General features: G+C 47.5%; 1 protein-coding gene across 1 annotated transcript in view; it reads left to right on the top strand.

Annotated features, from left to right (window-relative positions):
* The window catches only part of VPS4A (vacuolar protein sorting 4 homolog A), a 21,352-nt gene extending 4,683 nt beyond the window's left edge, over positions 1 to 16,669 (top strand). The window contains exons 3-11 of the mRNA XM_018557341.1: positions 2,870 to 3,014; positions 4,675 to 4,736; positions 6,394 to 6,513; positions 7,352 to 7,508; positions 9,757 to 9,905; positions 11,456 to 11,537; positions 13,691 to 13,910; positions 14,004 to 14,144; positions 16,263 to 16,669. Coding sequence (XP_018412843.1) covers positions 2,870 to 3,014; positions 4,675 to 4,736; positions 6,394 to 6,513; positions 7,352 to 7,508; positions 9,757 to 9,905; positions 11,456 to 11,537; positions 13,691 to 13,910; positions 14,004 to 14,144; positions 16,263 to 16,364 — 1,178 coding nt within the window. The 3' untranslated portion in view covers positions 16,365 to 16,669. The remainder of the gene's footprint in view (positions 1 to 2,869; positions 3,015 to 4,674; positions 4,737 to 6,393; positions 6,514 to 7,351; positions 7,509 to 9,756; positions 9,906 to 11,455; positions 11,538 to 13,690; positions 13,911 to 14,003; positions 14,145 to 16,262) is intronic.
* The last annotated feature ends 1,612 nt before the right edge of the window (positions 16,670 to 18,281 follow it).

Genomic DNA, 18,281 nt, shown 5'->3' with positions numbered 1-18,281 from the left:
GTGGCTGCTCTACCTTCAGCTACGAGCATTTTATACCGCTAGGAGAGACCAGACCACCCTGCAAAGCCCCCTTACCTGGTTTGACTCACTCTGTTGTCAGAAAGATCCACCTGCTCATGTTATCTCCCTACTGTACCGTCAACTACTTGCAATGAGATTCCAGGGTCGTCTCCCGTTCATGGCAAAATGGGAATCAGACCTGGATGTCATACTTACCGATGAGGAAATCCGAACAGCATGTGTGGTCACTCATAAACTTTCAGTGGCTAGCTCAGCCCAGGAAAAGGGCTATAAAATCCTGACTCGCTGGTATCGTTCCCGACCCTCTTACATAGAATATTCCCTGATAGATCTCCCTCGTGCTGGAGGTGTCTGGGCGCGGAGGGAACCCTCCTACACATATGGTGGAGCTGCCCCTCACTGACACCCCTGTGGACACGGGTCTTCCACATTTACAACCAGGTCATGGGAACCGACCTAACACCGTCCCCTAAAATAGCAATGCGCGGAGGGAACCCTCCTACACATATGGTGGAGCTGCCCCTCACTGACACCCCTGTGGACACGGGTCTTCCACATCTACAACCAGGTCATGGGAACCGACCTAACACCGTCCCCTAAAATAGCGCTCCTCTCGATTCTTCCTGGCTCCCTGGCTTCAGTTAAGAAGGACCTGCTCCGTTTCTTCCTGGCGGCGGCACGCAACATTGTGCCCCGCCATTGGAACACGGTGGTCACCCCAACCGTACAGGAATGGGTTGCGGAGTTGTGTTTGATTATGCGTTATGAGGAACTGACGGCTTCATTACATGAGCGTCAGGCGCAATGTCCAGTACTGTGGGCCCCCTGGATTATCTACATGGGTACGGCGGAATTCCTGGCCTTATAAAGGGTCCAGGTGTCGCTAGTTGGGCGAGCACTGGGATACTGTCTCCATGGCAACTACCTAATGCCCCTGTGGTCCTAACTGGAATGCTAGATCTGATGGAGCCTCCCCTCTCCCCTGTGTATTCCATGTGATGTCCACCCCTGTACGTCCCTTTCCCCCCCAGCTGTGAGTCCCGTGTGTGCCTAACCCCCGTTTGTTATTGTGTATCGTCTAGTCCGTTGGGATGCAACACGGCCGTATCCTCTGCACGCACGCACTTCATGAGAGGTGTGCAATACACAATATAAGGTGCTTGCCTTTTGATATGTGCGACGGCCCCACTAGACTACATGCGACTACAGAGTATTAGTTGACAGAGCATATGCATATCTACCCACTGCGCATGTCCTGAAGAAATGGCATATACATGCATACGATGGGGCTAGGTGGATGACCGGACGTGTCTGTATCATGTTCCCCTGTGTTCTTGTATTTTTGTATTTTTTGTACTTTTGTATATTGCAAACTCGAAATAAAATCTTATTTAAAAAAAAAAAATAGAGAGGTACTGTACTGCACAGGAATGCTGGGAGTGGGAGAGAAGAAAATGTCGGGCTACATAGGGCTCTGGAGTGAGTAGGAAGAGGCGTTGAGTTGCATAGTGAAGAATTCTGGGTAAAAAGGGATGCATCTATACAGGCCACTAAGTGGCACATCAAGAAATTGTCAACCTGGTTTAGAAGGAATTAGGGCTTCGTAGGCACCAGGCACAGTGGGAAGGGGTGCAGGATTGTACAGGGCACCAGGCACAGTGAGAAGGGGTGCAGGATTGAACAGGACACCAGGCATAGTGAGAAGGGGTGCAGGATTGAACAGGCCACCAGGCACAGTGAGAAGGCGTGCAGGATTGTACAGGGCACCAGGCACAGTGAGAAGGGGTGCAGGATTGAACAGGGCACCAGGCATAGTGAGAAGGGGTGCATGATTGTACAGGGCACCAGGCATAGTGAGAAGGGGTGCAGGATTGAACAGGGCACCAGGCACAGTGAGAAGGGGTGCAGGATTGTACAGGGCACCAGGCAGAGTGAGAAGGGGTGCAGGATTGAACAGGGCACCAGGCATAGTGAGAAGGGGCGCAGGATTGTACAGGGCAGCAGGCATGGTGAGAAGTGGTACAGGATTGTACAGGGCACCAGGCACAGTGAGAAGTGGTACAGGATTGTACAGGGCACCAGGCACAGTGAGAAGGGGTGCAGGATTGTACAGGGCAACAGGCACAGTGACGAGGGGTACAGGATTGTACAGAGCAGCAGTTGAGTAGGGTTACAGGATGCTGCAGGGCACGAGGCATAGTGAGAAGTGGTACAGGATTGTACAGGGCACCAGGCATAGTGAGAAGGGGTGCAGGATTGTACAGGGCAACAGGCACAGTGACGAGGGGTACGGGATTGTACAGAGCACCAGGCACAGTGAGAAGGGGTACGGGATTGTACAGGGCACCAGGCACAGTGAGAAGGGGTACGGGATTGTACAGGGCACCAGGCACAGTGAGAAGGGGTACGGGATTGTGCAGGGCACCAGGCACAGTGAGAAGGGGTGCAGGATTGTACAGGGAACCCGGCATAGTGAGATTGGGAACAGGATTACATGAGGCTCCAGGCGTGGTGAGATTGTACCAGACAAGGTTTGGGTAAAAGGTTGGTAGAGCTGTCAATGGTTTCTGGCCTGATTGATGAGGGAGCATGCCTACATACGGTGCTTGGCTGTTTGATAAAGCATGCAACACTGTTTCAGACACCAGACTGATTTGAATTCTTGTGCATAGGGGTGCCACATTGAGTGATACATGCTTTTCTAGAGAGCCAGACTGAAGAGCATTGTAGGAGTACGATAGGCACTAGACTTATTTTAAATGGGGCAAGAATACATTTCATGGATGATCAGTAAATGGAATTGGTGGCCGTGCCCCTTTCTTATTATTTCCTTTTGTTCTGCCAATAGATGAAGCTCACAGTGACAAGGCAAAGGAAAGTATCCGAGCCAAGTGCGTGCAGTATCTGGATCGTGCGGAAAAGCTTAAGGATTACCTGAAATCAAAGGACAAACAGGGCAAGAAACCTGTCAAGGAGTCACAAAATGAGAAGGGGTGAGATATTTCTCTTTGTACTGCTTGGGGTATAAGGGAACCGTATATCACAGGTCACTTGTTCAATTTCCAGTCTTTAGTAAAGGGTAAAATGTAGATATCAAAGTGCTTTCCTCACACAGAGTCATGCTAGACGTATACCTCAATACGGTTAGAAAAAAGGAAAGGGTTAAAATCTCTTTACTGAAATGGGTGGGTGATTTTGTGTTTTATCCTTATTTTAGGGAATCTGTAAAGCAACACACCTCTAAAATACCTGCATCATCTCTGCTGATGTCAGGTGGAGGGCTCAGACATCACCTAACCAATATTAAAGCAAATCTGCGCTTGCCTATCAAGGGCAGAGTAATAGCTTTATATAATTACCCATCCTCTCAGATGATATGTCATTCGTTCCCCTTTTTAATCTTTTGGTTTATGCTTATAAAGGGCTAAGGGCTCTTGTGACATCCCTTGGGCCAATGCTACATCATTGAAAGCAAGGGAAAGAGTCATATGATCCCTCATACCTGAGACAGTTTACATACAGGGGTACAGGTACTCTTAAAAACTAAGACCATATAAAAACAATTTGAAAAAAAAAACAACTAAGACCATACAGGAACTCCTATACACACATGCACGCAAAATCACACACACAGACGCATAAAGGTTGAACTTGATGGGCCTATGTCTTTATTCAGTAAAACAGCAAAAAGTTTTCCTGGCACACTCACAAGCTAGCATGTCTCACCACTACGGTTAAAAACTATCTCGATGGCTGTCCTGGAAGATTCCTGGAAACAGAGTTATCAGGTAATCAACTCATGTTTTTCTGCAGAAAATGTGAAAGCCGCACAGCCGTGCCAAGGCACCTCTGATAGTTTAGAGTTAGGACCGCACTATCAGAGTCTCCATCTTGGAGCACATGGGGCAGAAGATACAATTAGGTGCAGGTTTGTCAGGAGGAAGCCCAACCTCCCTTAAAGGCACAGGGACGCACAAGGGATCCCGCACATCCCAATGGCAGCTGAGACCCGCCATGCATCACTGCACCATATCAGTCAAGCAAAACAAATGACAAACGCACTCATCAATTCGTCACCAGCTTTACAGCAAGGTGCACACGGAATGGGCTTTAAACAGTAAAACAACAAAAGGTTTTCCTGGCACACTCACCAGCCAGCATGCAAAAAAACGTCTTCTGCAGAAAATGTGTCTTTATTCAACCTCGAATACTATGTAACGATGTAATATTGGGTATATCATACTAAAAAGCGGAGTGGTAGCTCAGTGAAAAAAAAAAAAAAAAAAGAATCCGCAACAGAGGTGGGCTAGCAAATGATCCTGTTACTTTGCCCGCTTTAAAAATATCCTTTTACTAGCTACTACATTTCAGTTTTAAAGTGGAATTAAATTGACTTCCCCTCGCTGCCTAGAATGTGCCAGGATTGTACACTGAGCAGCGCATGCGCAGCTTCGAGTACATTCTGAAAGATTGCGGACAAACGGGTAAGTTTGTTTTATTACTGAAGAGACGTAACATGTTTAGTTCCCCTTTATCGTAGTCTGATCAGTGAAAATGTAATTCAGATTGTTTCCTAAGGATTTCTCCCTTTGTGCAGGTTGATCTGAACATTTCAGGGCAGTCATTGATATTCTCATTTTTCTGTCTCTGTAGCAGCGATAGCGACAGTGAAGGTGAAAATCCAGAAAAGAAGAAACTTCAGGAGCAGCTGATGGGTAAGTACAACTTCCTAAAGGAAAAACATGAAGAAAAATGGTTTCGGCAGTGGTTGGGTATGGAGGAGAAGTGACTTCCGCGCAATGTAGACTGCAGTGACATAAGAGGTGGCTCCTAATCATAGAGAAATGGGATAGTGAATTGTAGATCAGAGCAGAGCTTTAAGGAAATTCAGAATGTTGGTACAATTCTAGGAAGAAGATCAGAGTGAGACCAGAGGGATTGATGTCTTCATACCCTTATTTGCTATTTGTCTTACATGACACCTGTACTTAATGAAACTGTGCCCGAAAAAGGCAGGCAGCAGGCAAAGAACTAGTCACCAGAAGTGCTTGTGGTCTCTCTGCAGTTAATCTTTCCCCATTGCTGACTTATCATGCCTTGTCCCGTGTGGCTATCATTCTGATCCTGACCTCACTACTTAGTAAGTCGCTGATCTGCAGCAAGCATGTAAGTTTGGAGTTCTGACTTTGCTAGCTGCATGTTTGTTCCTGGTTAGTCAATGAATGATAGAAATCACCAGCACTCCGTAAATGAAATACAAAAAAATGTCCATTTATTTGGACTAAATGTCACACATATCAAATAATCCAACGTTTCAGAACCACGCAGGGTCCCTTCATCAGGGCAGAAATGTGACGTCATGAAGGGACCCTGCGTGGTTCCGAAACGTTGGATTATTTGATATGTGTTGAATTTCATTTACGGAGTGCTGGTGATTTCTATCATTCACTGACTGCTGTGCACGGCGCCATCCGTGATTGTCACTGCGAGCACCACTGTTTCCACTTGGACCGGGAGCGCTGTGAGTAGTGCAGGGGGAGCTATCGTTTTCTGTTCCTGGTTAGTGATTCACTAGAGAAAACAGGTTCAGAGACCGTGCATTTAAAACGCCAAGTCAGCAGTGACCGCTCCTATTTTTTTGCTGACCCACTAGCTTCAGTCGTTTTTGAGCCAATTACCTGGAACACATAAACCAATCAGGCAAGAGAAAGAAAAGTCAGAAGTTATCTGTATTCTTGTTCTGGTTAGTGACTCTAGGTATTAAAGACTGAGGATTAGTATGACAGCGAGGCAGCTAACATTTGCAGAATGAGAAGCAAAAATAGTGTTTCTTTTAGGAAAGGTTTTCTCTGTGGGTGTGTGCTACCTAATAATAATAATAATAATAATAATAGGTTTGTTGTCAGGGTATCTTCTATTGGCGATAATTGTATTGCTGCTGAATAGGGTAAAATAGCTTTTAAGTGTAATGCCCATGTAAGTAAATCATCACGGCAATAACACTTCATAGGCTAGTGCCCACAGGGCTGGATGATTGTAGGGAGTCAATTCCACAGGAATAGTAAAGATTAAAACTCCAATTTTAATAAAATGTTTTAAATTAACTCTGCACGCTTCTGAGCGGAGCTGGGTCGCTCCCTCTTGAGTACAAACACAGTGATCAGTAAATGCAGAATTTAAAAATTCAAGTTTCAGCAACCATCTTCCATGTTCAGTTATAGGTCCATATACATGATCATTAATCTTCATGTTACAACTTGAGTATATCGTTTAAAGCTCGTCCATCAATAGAAAAACCAGAATCAAATCTATTACCAGATCTGCTTATGTGACTTGGACCTTCCACTTCTTATTGTCACCATTCTGCTATAGGTGCCATCGTCATGGAGAAGCCAAATGTCGGGTGGAATGATGTGGCTGGATTGGAAGGCGCAAAGGAAGCATTGAAAGAGGCTGTGATATTACCTATCAAATTCCCCCACCTATTCACAGGTCAGTGTTTCCCCCATAATACACAGACAACCAGTGAACAAGTGTCTGTAGTTGGCAGTATAGCCTTGCATTGTGTTCTGATAGTGGACATTTAATTTGACCATGAAATGTTCCTAACGCCCAGGCTGTCCCCATATCCAAGGTGGGCACTTCATACCCATGATCCATCCAGATCATGCATTAGGTCTCAGGAGGGGCTACTTAGGAGGCGCAGAGGTTTTAGGTAGATGTATGTAGTAGCTTTTAAAAAATGAAGACATATTATTTGGCTGACACTAGTGACAGGTTCACTTTAATAAAACCTGAGAAAAGGCAAAGAGACACGTCCTCCGGTTGGATTCCAGTTTTCAGTTGTCACCTGACATGCACATGCCAATACAAATCCAGTGGCTCATCAGTATGTGAAGGAAGGATAAGGATGACTGCCCTGGGGCTCAAAAATAAGTCAGCAGTGGCAGCCTCCATATTCTTCTAGAGTTTTAAAGTGAACATGTCCTTCTTGAATAGCTAAAACACAACGGCACCAGAAGGTGCTAAATTTGATCTCTGTTGTCCACAAATGTTTAGTAAGCCTCATGAGAGAGTGCTTTCACTTTGCTGTGAGTGGAAGGGGCTTAGGCCCCATGTCAAGGAAAGTTGAGTCTGCATAGCCAAGGTTAATTATCCTAATATGGGCCACACAGGAAGCTTTCCCGGACAATAGCACCTTGTTAGGCCAGCTCAGCTTAGGCTAGTTAGTGTAGGTGACAGGTTCACTTTAAATCAGAAGTTTCCTTTATGACATGAGTTGTGGTCGTATGACATTTTTATTCTGTTTCCCCCTTATTCTTCTCTTCAGGAAAGCGCACACCCTGGCGTGGTATCTTGCTGTTTGGACCCCCAGGAACAGGAAAGTCTTACCTGGCCAAAGCTGTCGCAACCGAAGCCAATAACTCCACGTTCTTCTCAGTGTCCTCCTCTGACCTGATGTCTAAGTGGCTGGGAGAAAGTGAGAAGTAAGTGGACATGTGGGTTAAAGGACAATATCACCTCAAACCAATCAACTACCAGCTTCAGATATCTTTTTGATCTTAATCCTATAAAAGAATTTTGAGTTCTCCACCTGTCAGCTTCCTCCGACAACTATAACAACACGCATGAGGGTCCTGATCTCATTGTTAGATTTAAAATTTGGTAAAGTATAGCTGGAAGAGCAAGACTACGTCACAGTCTAGAGCTGGCCATGCATGGTACTTGTAGATACCGAATACCGATACCGGAAGTCCCATTAAGAAAGCCAGGCGGCGTGTAATGACTCGCCACCTGGCTTCCTGCTTAGATGGGAAGCCATCCCCATGCTCAACCAGGTGACGAGAATGCATGGAGCCAGCATTCTGGCCAATCATGAAGCCGGGCGCTGTGCAATGACGTGTTGCCCGGCTTCCTGATTGGTCGAGAAGCTGTCCAATCAGGAAGCTGGGCTACACGGCGCCCAGGTTCCTGATTGGCCGGGAAGCCGGCTCCATGCTCCCTCGTCACCACGTGACGAGGGAGCATGGAGTCGGCTTCCCGGTCATTCAGGAAGCCAGGCAGCGTGTACTGACTCACTGCCCAGCTTCATGACACCGGAAGCTCAAGTATTGGGCCAGGCATCGGAGCATTTGGGCGAGTACTCAGCATCGGCACCGATACCAATACTAGTATCGGTATTGGTGCATCCCTACTATATACTATATGTAACTTATGTAACCTCATTCTGTGTACTATTATCCAAATAGAATTTAGATATCTAAAGTGACAGCTCTTCAGCTCTTTCAGACACTGTCTCTAATTGAAACCTCAGACAGAGCTGCATGGATGTGGGGGAGGAGTCACTGTTCTGACTCATTCACGTGTGTGTATGTATATTTCGGCTTATTTGAGCTACTGAGATCTGCAAACAGGCATTTTACAGAGGAGTAAGGAAAGCCTAAAAATAATCCAGCATATTAATAAATATTTTTTTTATTTGAAGGCATGGGAAAGTCATACCTTTTCATATCATGTGTCATGTTACATTCATATTTAGGGTGTAAACACTTAGCTGAGTCATGAGGTGATTGTCCGTGCAGACATGTGTTTGTATTTAAAGCGGTTCTAAACCCTCCGGTTTTTTTTGCCTATATCTACTGCTAGCAAGCAGTGGATATAGGCAAAAAGTTTTTTTTTTTTTTTTAAACAAAACACTTTTAACAGCGGTTTACACTTACCTTGTTATCGTTGCGCGCTCCCGCCCGAGAATCCGAAACTGCTCGGGCGGCCGCAAAGCATCTTGGGGCGGGTGCATGCGCAGTTCGGATTTTCGTCCGGGAGGCGAGCAAGGTAAGTCTATGGACGCGTGCACCCGCATGCAGACACCGCTGGATCGGAAGTGCCAGCAAGCAGAGTGGAGTCAGCGCTGGATTGGAAAGCCGCCACACCGCTGGAGGGACAGATGAAAACATCAGGAAAGAAGAGGAAGATCGGGTTAGGAGAGATCATTTAAGGTAAGTGCTAACATTAACATTGGGGGGAGGGGGAAAAAAATTATCCTTTAATGTCACTTTAAGGCTTGCACAGCTGTGTCATCCATTCACAGGGACCTATGAATGGGTAGAGTCCCATCTGCCACTGTGGCAGAGGGACTCGCATATCGCACCAGCAGCAGGGCTGTGATGTCACCACTCTTGTAGTTCATTGTTTACTTCCTCCAGCCCCATACCAGAAGGTCCGTGCCTCCATACAGACCTAGGGATGGGATGTAAACAATGCATAAGCCTGTGTACTGTACCTGCGACACACTGATCTGGGTTGCAATGCTCTGCAGGCTTCAGTGCAAAAATATAATGGATGTACATGTTTTATTTTACTAGCGCGGGTGCATTTTAATACATTTTTGCAAACAGTGGACTATGCATTTAAAGCAAAAACATATTTTTGTTAATTGTATTATACATCAGAATAGGCAAGGAGATCAAATATAAATAATTATACAATCCTTCATAAATCACTTAATTCCATCCTTGATGTAAGATGTGGACGTAATGGGGGGAATTTATCAAAACTGGAGCAGACGAAATCTGGAGCAGATGTGCACTGCAACCAATCAGTTTATCTCATTTTCAAATCTCAACAGAGCAAACTGAAGAGAGATGCTGATTGGTTGCCTTGGGCAACTGCTCCAGATTCTCTCTGCTCCAGTTTTGATGAATTCCCTTCAATGTGTCATCTTTCTGTGTATTACAGGCTCGTAAAGAACTTATTTGAATTAGCACGACAACACAAACCCTCCATCATCTTCATCGATGAGGTCGACTCCCTTTGCGGCTCTCGAAATGAAAATGAAAGCGAAGCTGCCCGCAGGATCAAGACCGAGTTCCTGGTGCAGATGCAGGGTATGGTGCTCCTCCATTATTGTACAAGCAGACCCAATTCCTCATAGATTGCACACCGCTACTTCTTTAAAGTAGATGTTAGCTCAGACTGACATTATTTAGTTCAGGGGTGGAAAAATTAATATGGAATTTGGTAGCTGAACTCCGGGGAATTGTTTTCTTTAACCCTTGCAGTGGGACTACCCTTGCACTGCAAGGGCTAAGTGCTCGTTTTTGTTTAGGTTCAAAAATAACAAAGTTATACTCGCCCTCAGAGTCGGCTTGCTGTTAGACCAGTCCGCTCCACCTTGCTCCCCCTCTGCTGCAGAGGTCTAAGGTCCCAGAGTTATCACATTCTTTACACTGTGTATTGGATATGAGGACCCCAAGGGACATACTGTATTATTGCTACAGTGGAATCGAAGAGAGGCAAAGGGAACCGATCTAAGAGCAAGCCAGCTCTGAGGATCAGGTGAGTATAGCTTAGTTATTTTTGAACCTAGACCAGCCCCACTGAAAGGGTTAAGAAAAATGTTCCCTGTAGTTCTGCTTTAAGGATTATTGGCGCCTTGGCTGTTGGGATTTGTCCAGCCCTGATCTAGTGTGTTAAAGCACTTTGTAGCAGAAACATGTGCAATGTATCTTTCTTTTCAAAAATAGTAAAATACCCTTTTCACAGTTTACATTTTTTTTTATTATACCCCTTTTCTGCATTTTATAACTGCTGATCTCCTGCAGTCTTTGCAGCCACTTGCTTTTCACATGCACTTCCCCCCTTGGAAGTTGCATATCATTGTTCAAGGTTGGGCTTCTTGGTGGTGACAGTGGCAGAAGATGCCTGCACAGTGAGTGTTGGCACCGCTATTTAGTCTCCACTGCGGGGGCATGTGACAACGCAGGAGAGTATTTGGGATCAGTGGCAGAACAATCGCCATAGCGACCCAGGCGGCCGCTATAGAGCACGGGGCAGGACGAGAAACAAAGGGGTCCTCCTGATGCCGTGTGGGTTGCTATGGCATCTCAGGTTGCTGGCTGTCACTGGCGGCTGTGAGGAGGAACGCGCCGCTGTTCAGATCACTGCCAACCTATCGGTGATCTGAGCAGCAGCGTGTTCCTCCTCACAGGCGCTGCCAAGTCAGTGACAGCCAGAGGAGGAGGCGGGGCCCGTCGTTGGAGGCGGCAGGGCCCGGTGATGCAGCAGGAGGAGGTGGGGCTTGCGGCCGTGGAGGAGGCAGGACAGCGGATCGGGGCTGACGGTAAAAGGTGTTCAGGGGTGTGACCAGCCAACCTGAGACCCTGCAGAGCCCACCATAGAGAGTCTATGGTGGGCTCTGCAGTGTCACTCTCAGGTGGGCTGTTTGGGATATCAGGTGGGCTCTGCATACAAAATTTTGCTGTGGGGCCCTGTGATTTCTAGTTACGACCCTGTTTGAGATGCATTGCCACCCTATAACAGGAAGTGCCCTCAAGTATTTTCATTTTTTATTACAACCTTTGCCATTGCTCGGGTTACAACCAGCTCATTATTTGTCTGGGTTCAGCATAACGCAATGACCGCTCTCCTCCCTCAGGTGTTGGCAATAACAATGATGGGATCCTTGTTCTGGGAGCTACAAATATACCCTGGGTGCTGGACTCTGCCATCCGGAGAAGGTGAGATTGGCATCCACTATTTCAAGCATCTTCATTTTGGTACCAACATGATGAGGAAAGTCAAACTTCAACTCTTGGTGGACCGCCAGCAGATGTTACAACATATGAAAGACAATCATTTTGGGACACTTGATTCTCTATGGTAGGCCCAGCAGACAGGAAGCCACGGCCCACCAGGTTGGAGCCCGTGGCCTGGTGGTTGAGAATCCCTGGTATAAGGTTTCTATTGCTGTCTGTGTTGGGGACACCTCACTTTCTTTTTCAATGACCGGGTGATACTGTCAGGATCAGAAATACTTCTTTCTTCAATTTAGTGTGAAGGGTTAGAACATCTGATGCTGTTTCTTCCTCCCTGCCCTGGTAACCCTGTTGCTGTCTGTGTCTTCCTCTCCTGGTGGGCCCTTTATCCTCATTTCCTATTCTGGTGTCACAGGGACAGAAAAAGAGTGATAGTTCCCCAGTGGGATTATAGACAATAAAAAACTGACAGAAGTTCCAACCCATTTACACACTGAGCCAAAGGTATGCAAAGTCTTAGAGTTTGTTTTCTTTGGAAAATCAGACACAGCTGCACACTCCTCTCCAGTAATGCACACAGCAGGTACTGGCAGGGAGTGGGGGGAGAATGTGGACATCGGTGACGTCGAAACCACCCTGTTGATGCTCCTGGAGGACGAGGATGGGATTGGGGGGAATTACAGTCAATTAGAAGTCGGTTGTAAGTCAGGCAAGTAATGAGAATGGGGCTCCCCCTGGAGGTTGTTGGGGAGAAGGATGGCAGTCGCATGGCGATTCGGTGACTGATGGCAGAAAAGCCTGTCCTCTGCCAGCATGCTGTAGAAAAGGTTCCTTGGAGAAGCAGTGCTCTCTCTGCAGAGGTCCAACACAACCCCTGCTGAGTCAGAGCCAGAACGCTTCAACAGGGACCATGAACTTTTCTGACTGCAGAGCCATAGGTGTAACTATAGCTGGTAGCTAGTTTTAATGGACGGTTTAATTAAGCTTTAACAACAACAAAAAAACTGCAGCACTTAAAGGAGAACTATGGGGTCAGTGCTTTTCCCCATAGTTCTCCTAAGGGTCACGGGAGGACATAAACTAGTGTCCTCCCGTCACCCAAAGCTCAGTATACAGCTCGCGGTATACTGAGACCGCCACAGCCGGGACAGATCCCGACATTACTGTCGAGATGAACTCAGCTGCGTGATAGGCAGAGCCAGCTTTCAATCTAGAGGCAGAGCCAGCTGTACCCGCCCCCTGTCCGGAATGGACAGTCAGCCAGTCAGCGCTGGAGGATCGCAAAGGGGAGGGGGGAATCCCTGCAGGGAGCCATGAGTGACAGTCACGGCTCCCTGCAGGGAGATGATTGAGAAGTGAGCGAGCGACGGTATGTGTTCTCTCACTTCCCGATCTATAGAGCCGACCTGTGACAGTTTAATTGTCACACGTCGGCTCGAACTACGAGGATGAGTAATTTTCACTCACCTCATAGTTCTCCTATAAAGCACCTAGATGTGTCTGCACATACCTGCAGAGGACTCGGAAATCTGCAGCTACAGATGAGTACCAGGCCAATCTTCATCATGACAAAGCTTGTCCATTCCTTCCTTATTGCATCCTGCACAATCATTTTAGCCAGTGTGCCATCCCATCATAGTGTTGGGCCAATAGGAATGCACGGAGGAGGTACCGGCAATCCCTGCAGCACCTAGAAGTACCGCATTTGACCACAGCTGTGGGCTAGAGCAGGGGTAGGCAAATCCAGCCCTCCCTCTGCGGTGCCACTACAAATCCCATGAGGCATTGCAAGCTTCTGACAGCCCCAAGCATGACTCCCAGAGGCAGATGCATGATGGGATTTTTAGTTTCTCCACAGCTGGAGGCCCAGAGTTTTCCTATCCCCCTGTCCTAGAGGTGAAGGGGTCCATTTAAAAAGCAGCAGTGTGGCCTAACTATGGCCATACTGCTTCTCCAAAAAAATAAAGACACATTTATAAAGAACAGTGGTGTGCTGGGTGGCAGCAAAGGTGTTTTCTATATTTCATCTTTTATGAGGCTCTTCTTTTTTTGGGGTGTTCTGCTTTAAGCTTTTCGCTATGGATAATGTGGATCTCTGTTCCTATTGGTTATAAATTGCTCTCCCTGAATCTCAGGTTTGAGAAGCGGATATACATCCCACTACCAGAGGAAGCTGCCCGAGCTCAGATGTTCCGCCTGCACTTAGGGAACACCCCACACAGCCTAAACGAACCCAATATTCGTGAGTTGGGCAAGAAAACCGATGGCTACTCGGGCGCAGATATCAGCGTCATCGTGCGTGACGCGTTAATGCAACCAGTGCGCAAAGTGCAATCCGCCACCCATTTTAAAAAGGTAGAGTGCCAAAAACTGATCCGTTTTAGGATAGCTGTGACTGATTATCATTGTGAAAGATGTTCTGATTGGTTGTTCTTCTGTGTGTGTCAGGTACGAGGTCCATCTCGTACGACCCCTGGTGCCCAAGTGGATGACCTGCTAACACCGTGTTCTCCTGGAGACCCCGGAGCCATCGAGATGACCTGGATGGAGGTACAGGGGGATAAACTTCAGGAGCCTATAGTCTGTATGGTAAGTGCATGTAAGGCCCTCGGTCTGTGTTCTTTCCAAAAGTTTCACGACGATATATAACATATCCCAACGCGTGTTTGCATTGTATGTGGTGGGCCAAAACATTTTTTACATTTTTTTTAAAGTCTTCCCCACTTTAAAAAAAAAAAATGTCTTGGCTTTTTTTTTTTTTTTTAATGTTACCTTAATTTTTTTTTGTTTTGTTCCTACATTCAACTTTTTTGCTATCATATAGGGGGCTAACAATCCCCGTATGTAATAGCAAATATGTGACAGGTCCTCTTTAAGGAGACATCAGGGGTCTGTCAGACCCCTAATGTCACCTAGGGACCTCAAAGAAGCTGATGAATCAGAGATCTGCTTCACCATCTTCTCCTGGCTCTAGGAGAATGTGCACAGTGACACCGGAAGTGATGTAACACACGTAATTTCCGGGTCCAGTGATCCGAGGCCTGCTGATCTCCCTTCGATCTGTCTGGGGAGACCTGCTGTGCTGGTCCGGGAGCCCGCACGGGGGACAGCGGAGCCTGGGGGAACACATTCCGCCGCACAGTACATCGCTTGTATTTAAACAGAAATCGCCTGCTGTTTAAAACGATACCAAGAACACAGCTACAGCAGCCAAGTTCTTGGTGTATTTACTTCAGGACATGATGGTTTTTTTGACAGTGGGCGGTCCTGAAGTAGTTAAGGATTAGGGATGCACCGATACCGATACTAGTATCGATGCCGAGTATTTGGGCGAGTAGTCGTACTCGCCCAAATGCTCCGATGTCTAGCCCGTTACTTCCGGTATTAGGAAGCCGGGCAGCGAGTCATTACACGCTGCCCAGCTTCCTGATTGGCCAGCTTCCCGACCAATCAGGAAGCTGGCCAATGACTTGCTGCCCGGCTTCCTGATTGGTCGGGAAGCTGGCCAATCAGGAAGCCGGGCACCGTGTAATGACGCGATGCCCGGCTTTCTGATTGGACGGGAAGCCGGCTTCATGCTCCCTTGTCACCGCGTGGGAGCATGAACCCAGGCCAATCAAGAAGCCGGGCATCGCGTCATTACACTGTGCCGGCTTCCTGATTAGCCAGAAAGCCGGCTCCATGCTTTCTCGTCACATAAGGACGGCTTCCCTGCTAATCGGGAAGCCGGGTGGCGAGTCTTTACACGCCACCTGGCTTCCTTAATGGAACTTCCGGTATCGGTATTCGGTATTGGCGAGTACCGAAAAACCAGTACCGGCGCATCCCTATTGAGGATAACAGTAGGGGAGGCAGACACTGTTATTTGTTCCTTCCGTTTATTATTATTATTTTTTTTTAATTCATGAGATTTTGAGATCTGAAAAGCTCCACCATTGAAGCTGCGGACAACCTCTTGTGGTCCTTTGGTGGCCATTGTTTGTCGGCTTCTATGGCTGTGCTAAAAGGTCAGGGGTAATGGACACAAATGTTCCCCAGTACCTAAAAACATCACTCTAAGACAGTGGTTCTCAAACTGTGTAACCTCTGGCCCACATTTGTGCTCAGTCATTAAGTCGCGACCCAAGTTGCACTGCAATGTTCCCTGTTGCGGTACTGCGCTTTCCGGTGTAGGCGATCGAACTGTGGGTGGGAGGTGCATTTGGGTCGCCATTACAGAAATTGGAGTGGATCCTCAACCTGGGGTCCAGTGTGGGCTGCTGTGCTGTGATGGAGCTCCATCCATATGTGTATTGCTTGTAACGTGATGTGATGAGCTGTAAGCAATACACATATGGATGGAGCTCCCTCGCGGCCATAGCTCCACCTCAAGTGGACACTCGGCACCGGGCATCATATTTTTGAATGGCTGCTCGGTGGAGGAACTGACTGTGCTTCTCTGAGGGGAGGACGAGGATCCTCTCACCTAGAAAAGTGGAAGGCATGTGGCGACCCACTGGACATGGGGTCGCGACCCACTTTTGGGTCACGACCCACCAGTTGAGAACCAAGGCTCTAAGGGACACTAACTCTCAGCTGACCTTAGAGATATCATGATATTATGTATACAAAGAGGATGATACAGAAGGTAGGAACCCAATCACAGATTGTCATATTTCGAGTGAGTGACCTTGTAACCCACGTGCGGTCTTTTTCTTTGTCCCGCAGTCTGATATGCTGCGATCTCTGGCTACCACTCGGCCCACGGTGAATTCTGAGGACCTGCTAAAAGTGAAGAAATTTACAGAAGACTTTGGGCAGGAGGGATGAACCAGAGTGGGCACCGTGAGGGGAGGGGGCATCATGTTTACTTGCTTGTCTCGAAATGCCCCCCACCGATAACATTGCAGGAAACTACAGGCTCTGGCCATATCCAGGACTCTTAGTGTCCCCTCTGGCCCTACGTTGCCTGGGAGGCTCCACTCACCTTCAACAAGATTCTGTCTGAGGTTTACATTCATTTGCCATCAGTCACCGAATCGCCATGTGACTGCCATCCCTTCCCCCTAACAACCAGCAGGGGGAGCCCCATTCTCCTGACTTACAACTGACTTCCAATTGATTGTAATTCCCCCAATCTCATCCTCGTCCCCCGGGGGGCATCGGCAGGGTGGTTTCCACGTCTCCCTACCCACCGATGTCCACATTGTCCCCCCACTCCCTGCCAGTACCTGCTGTGTGCATTACTGGAGATGAGTGTGCAGCTGTGTAAATATATCCTCTTTGAGTTCATGTTTTGTGTGCTGCTCGTTCTTATGGAATTACACACAGAGTCCAAAACTGCCGGTTAAAGCCAAACTCAAGGCGGATGTTAAAGAAGAACTCCGGGAATTAAAAAGAAAAGTATCCTTGCAGTGGGTCTGGCCCTGCATTGCAAGGGTTAAGTGCTTGCTTTGCTCAAATAATACCCATCTGATCCTTGGGCCCGCCGGTCTGCTAGACCGGTCCCCATAGCTTCTTCTCGCCCCAGGGCTCTGGCGGTCTAAGCCCCAGTGACATAATCACGTCTAATACAGTCCATTCGCTTGCATTAGACGTGAGGACGCTGAGGGACATACCACAGCCAGAGTGGAGGGAGAGAGGGGTGAGTGCCGACCGTGGCAGGACTGAGGATCAGGTGAGTATACTTTATTCTGGCCTATAGAAAAAAAACAGCTGTTAACCCTTGCAGCGCGGGAGTAGTACTCGCTTGAGTAGTTCTGTATTATGCAAGCAGTATAAGTAGCTGAGTTAGACTTGGTATCGTCCTCTTGCAGTCCTTGTACAGCAGTGCTCACAGGAAGAGGGAGAAGCAGCACAAGGAGCCATTCAGTTGTGCTGCAGTGCTCATGTGTTACCAAGGAACATGCGGATAGGAGTGTGACAAAAAGGTGAGCTCATCAGTATTCTGCTTCTCCTTTCACTGGTTGCAGGAGGGGCAAGACCGGTAATTGTTAACTGCAGCAGAGAAAGAAAAACCGGGTCTCCTGTCTTGGTAAGATGGGGCTGTGCTGTGTGACAGAGCTGTGTACATTTCAGGACTGTAGGCACTTTTCCCCCCATTGAGATGGCAACTATAACTGGTTCTTGGATACCCTGAAACAATTGTAGCCTTTGGGGCTCGATGCACCATGATGAAGATGAGATGTGGACTATGCTTGCATTAACACGGAAACCCATGTGTTGCCCCGCCAGGGCAATGTACCGCTGAACACTGGAAGGGGGGGCGCTTGCCCCTCAGCGGGAGTGGGCAACCTAGACACTTCAGCTGTTGTGGAACTACAAGTCCCACAAGGCATTGCAGGATTCTGACAGCCACAGGTATGACTCCTAGAGAGAGAGGCATGATGGGGATTTGTAGTTTCACTACAGCTGATGTGTTGAGGTTGTATACACCTGAGCTAGAATTTATTTTACTTATCTTCTCCCTGCAGTACACAGAGCTCACTCATTCCCCACTCAGTGGCCGGTCTCCAGTGTATGTACATTGACCCTCAGTGATCAGCCCCCACACTATGTACATTAACCACTCAGTGGCTGGTCTCCTGTCTATATTTGTGAAGTTAAGCCCCCCCCCAGTATATGTTAGGTATAGCGTATGTACTTAAACTCTCTTCAGCGGCCACTCTCCAGGCCTATTTGCAATAAGTGGTCAGTCCCTATGCTATGTGTCAACGCTACAGAGGCCAGTCCCTAATGTGTAACAGC

Source organism: Nanorana parkeri, unplaced genomic scaffold (assembly GCF_000935625.1).
Source record: "Nanorana parkeri isolate BGI_ZX_2015 unplaced genomic scaffold, ASM93562v1 scaffold280, whole genome shotgun sequence".
Classification (NCBI taxonomy): domain Eukaryota; kingdom Metazoa; phylum Chordata; class Amphibia; order Anura; family Dicroglossidae; genus Nanorana; species Nanorana parkeri.
Note: the sequence above shows the minus strand (reverse complement) of the source record. Positions and strands in the feature narration are given on the sequence as shown.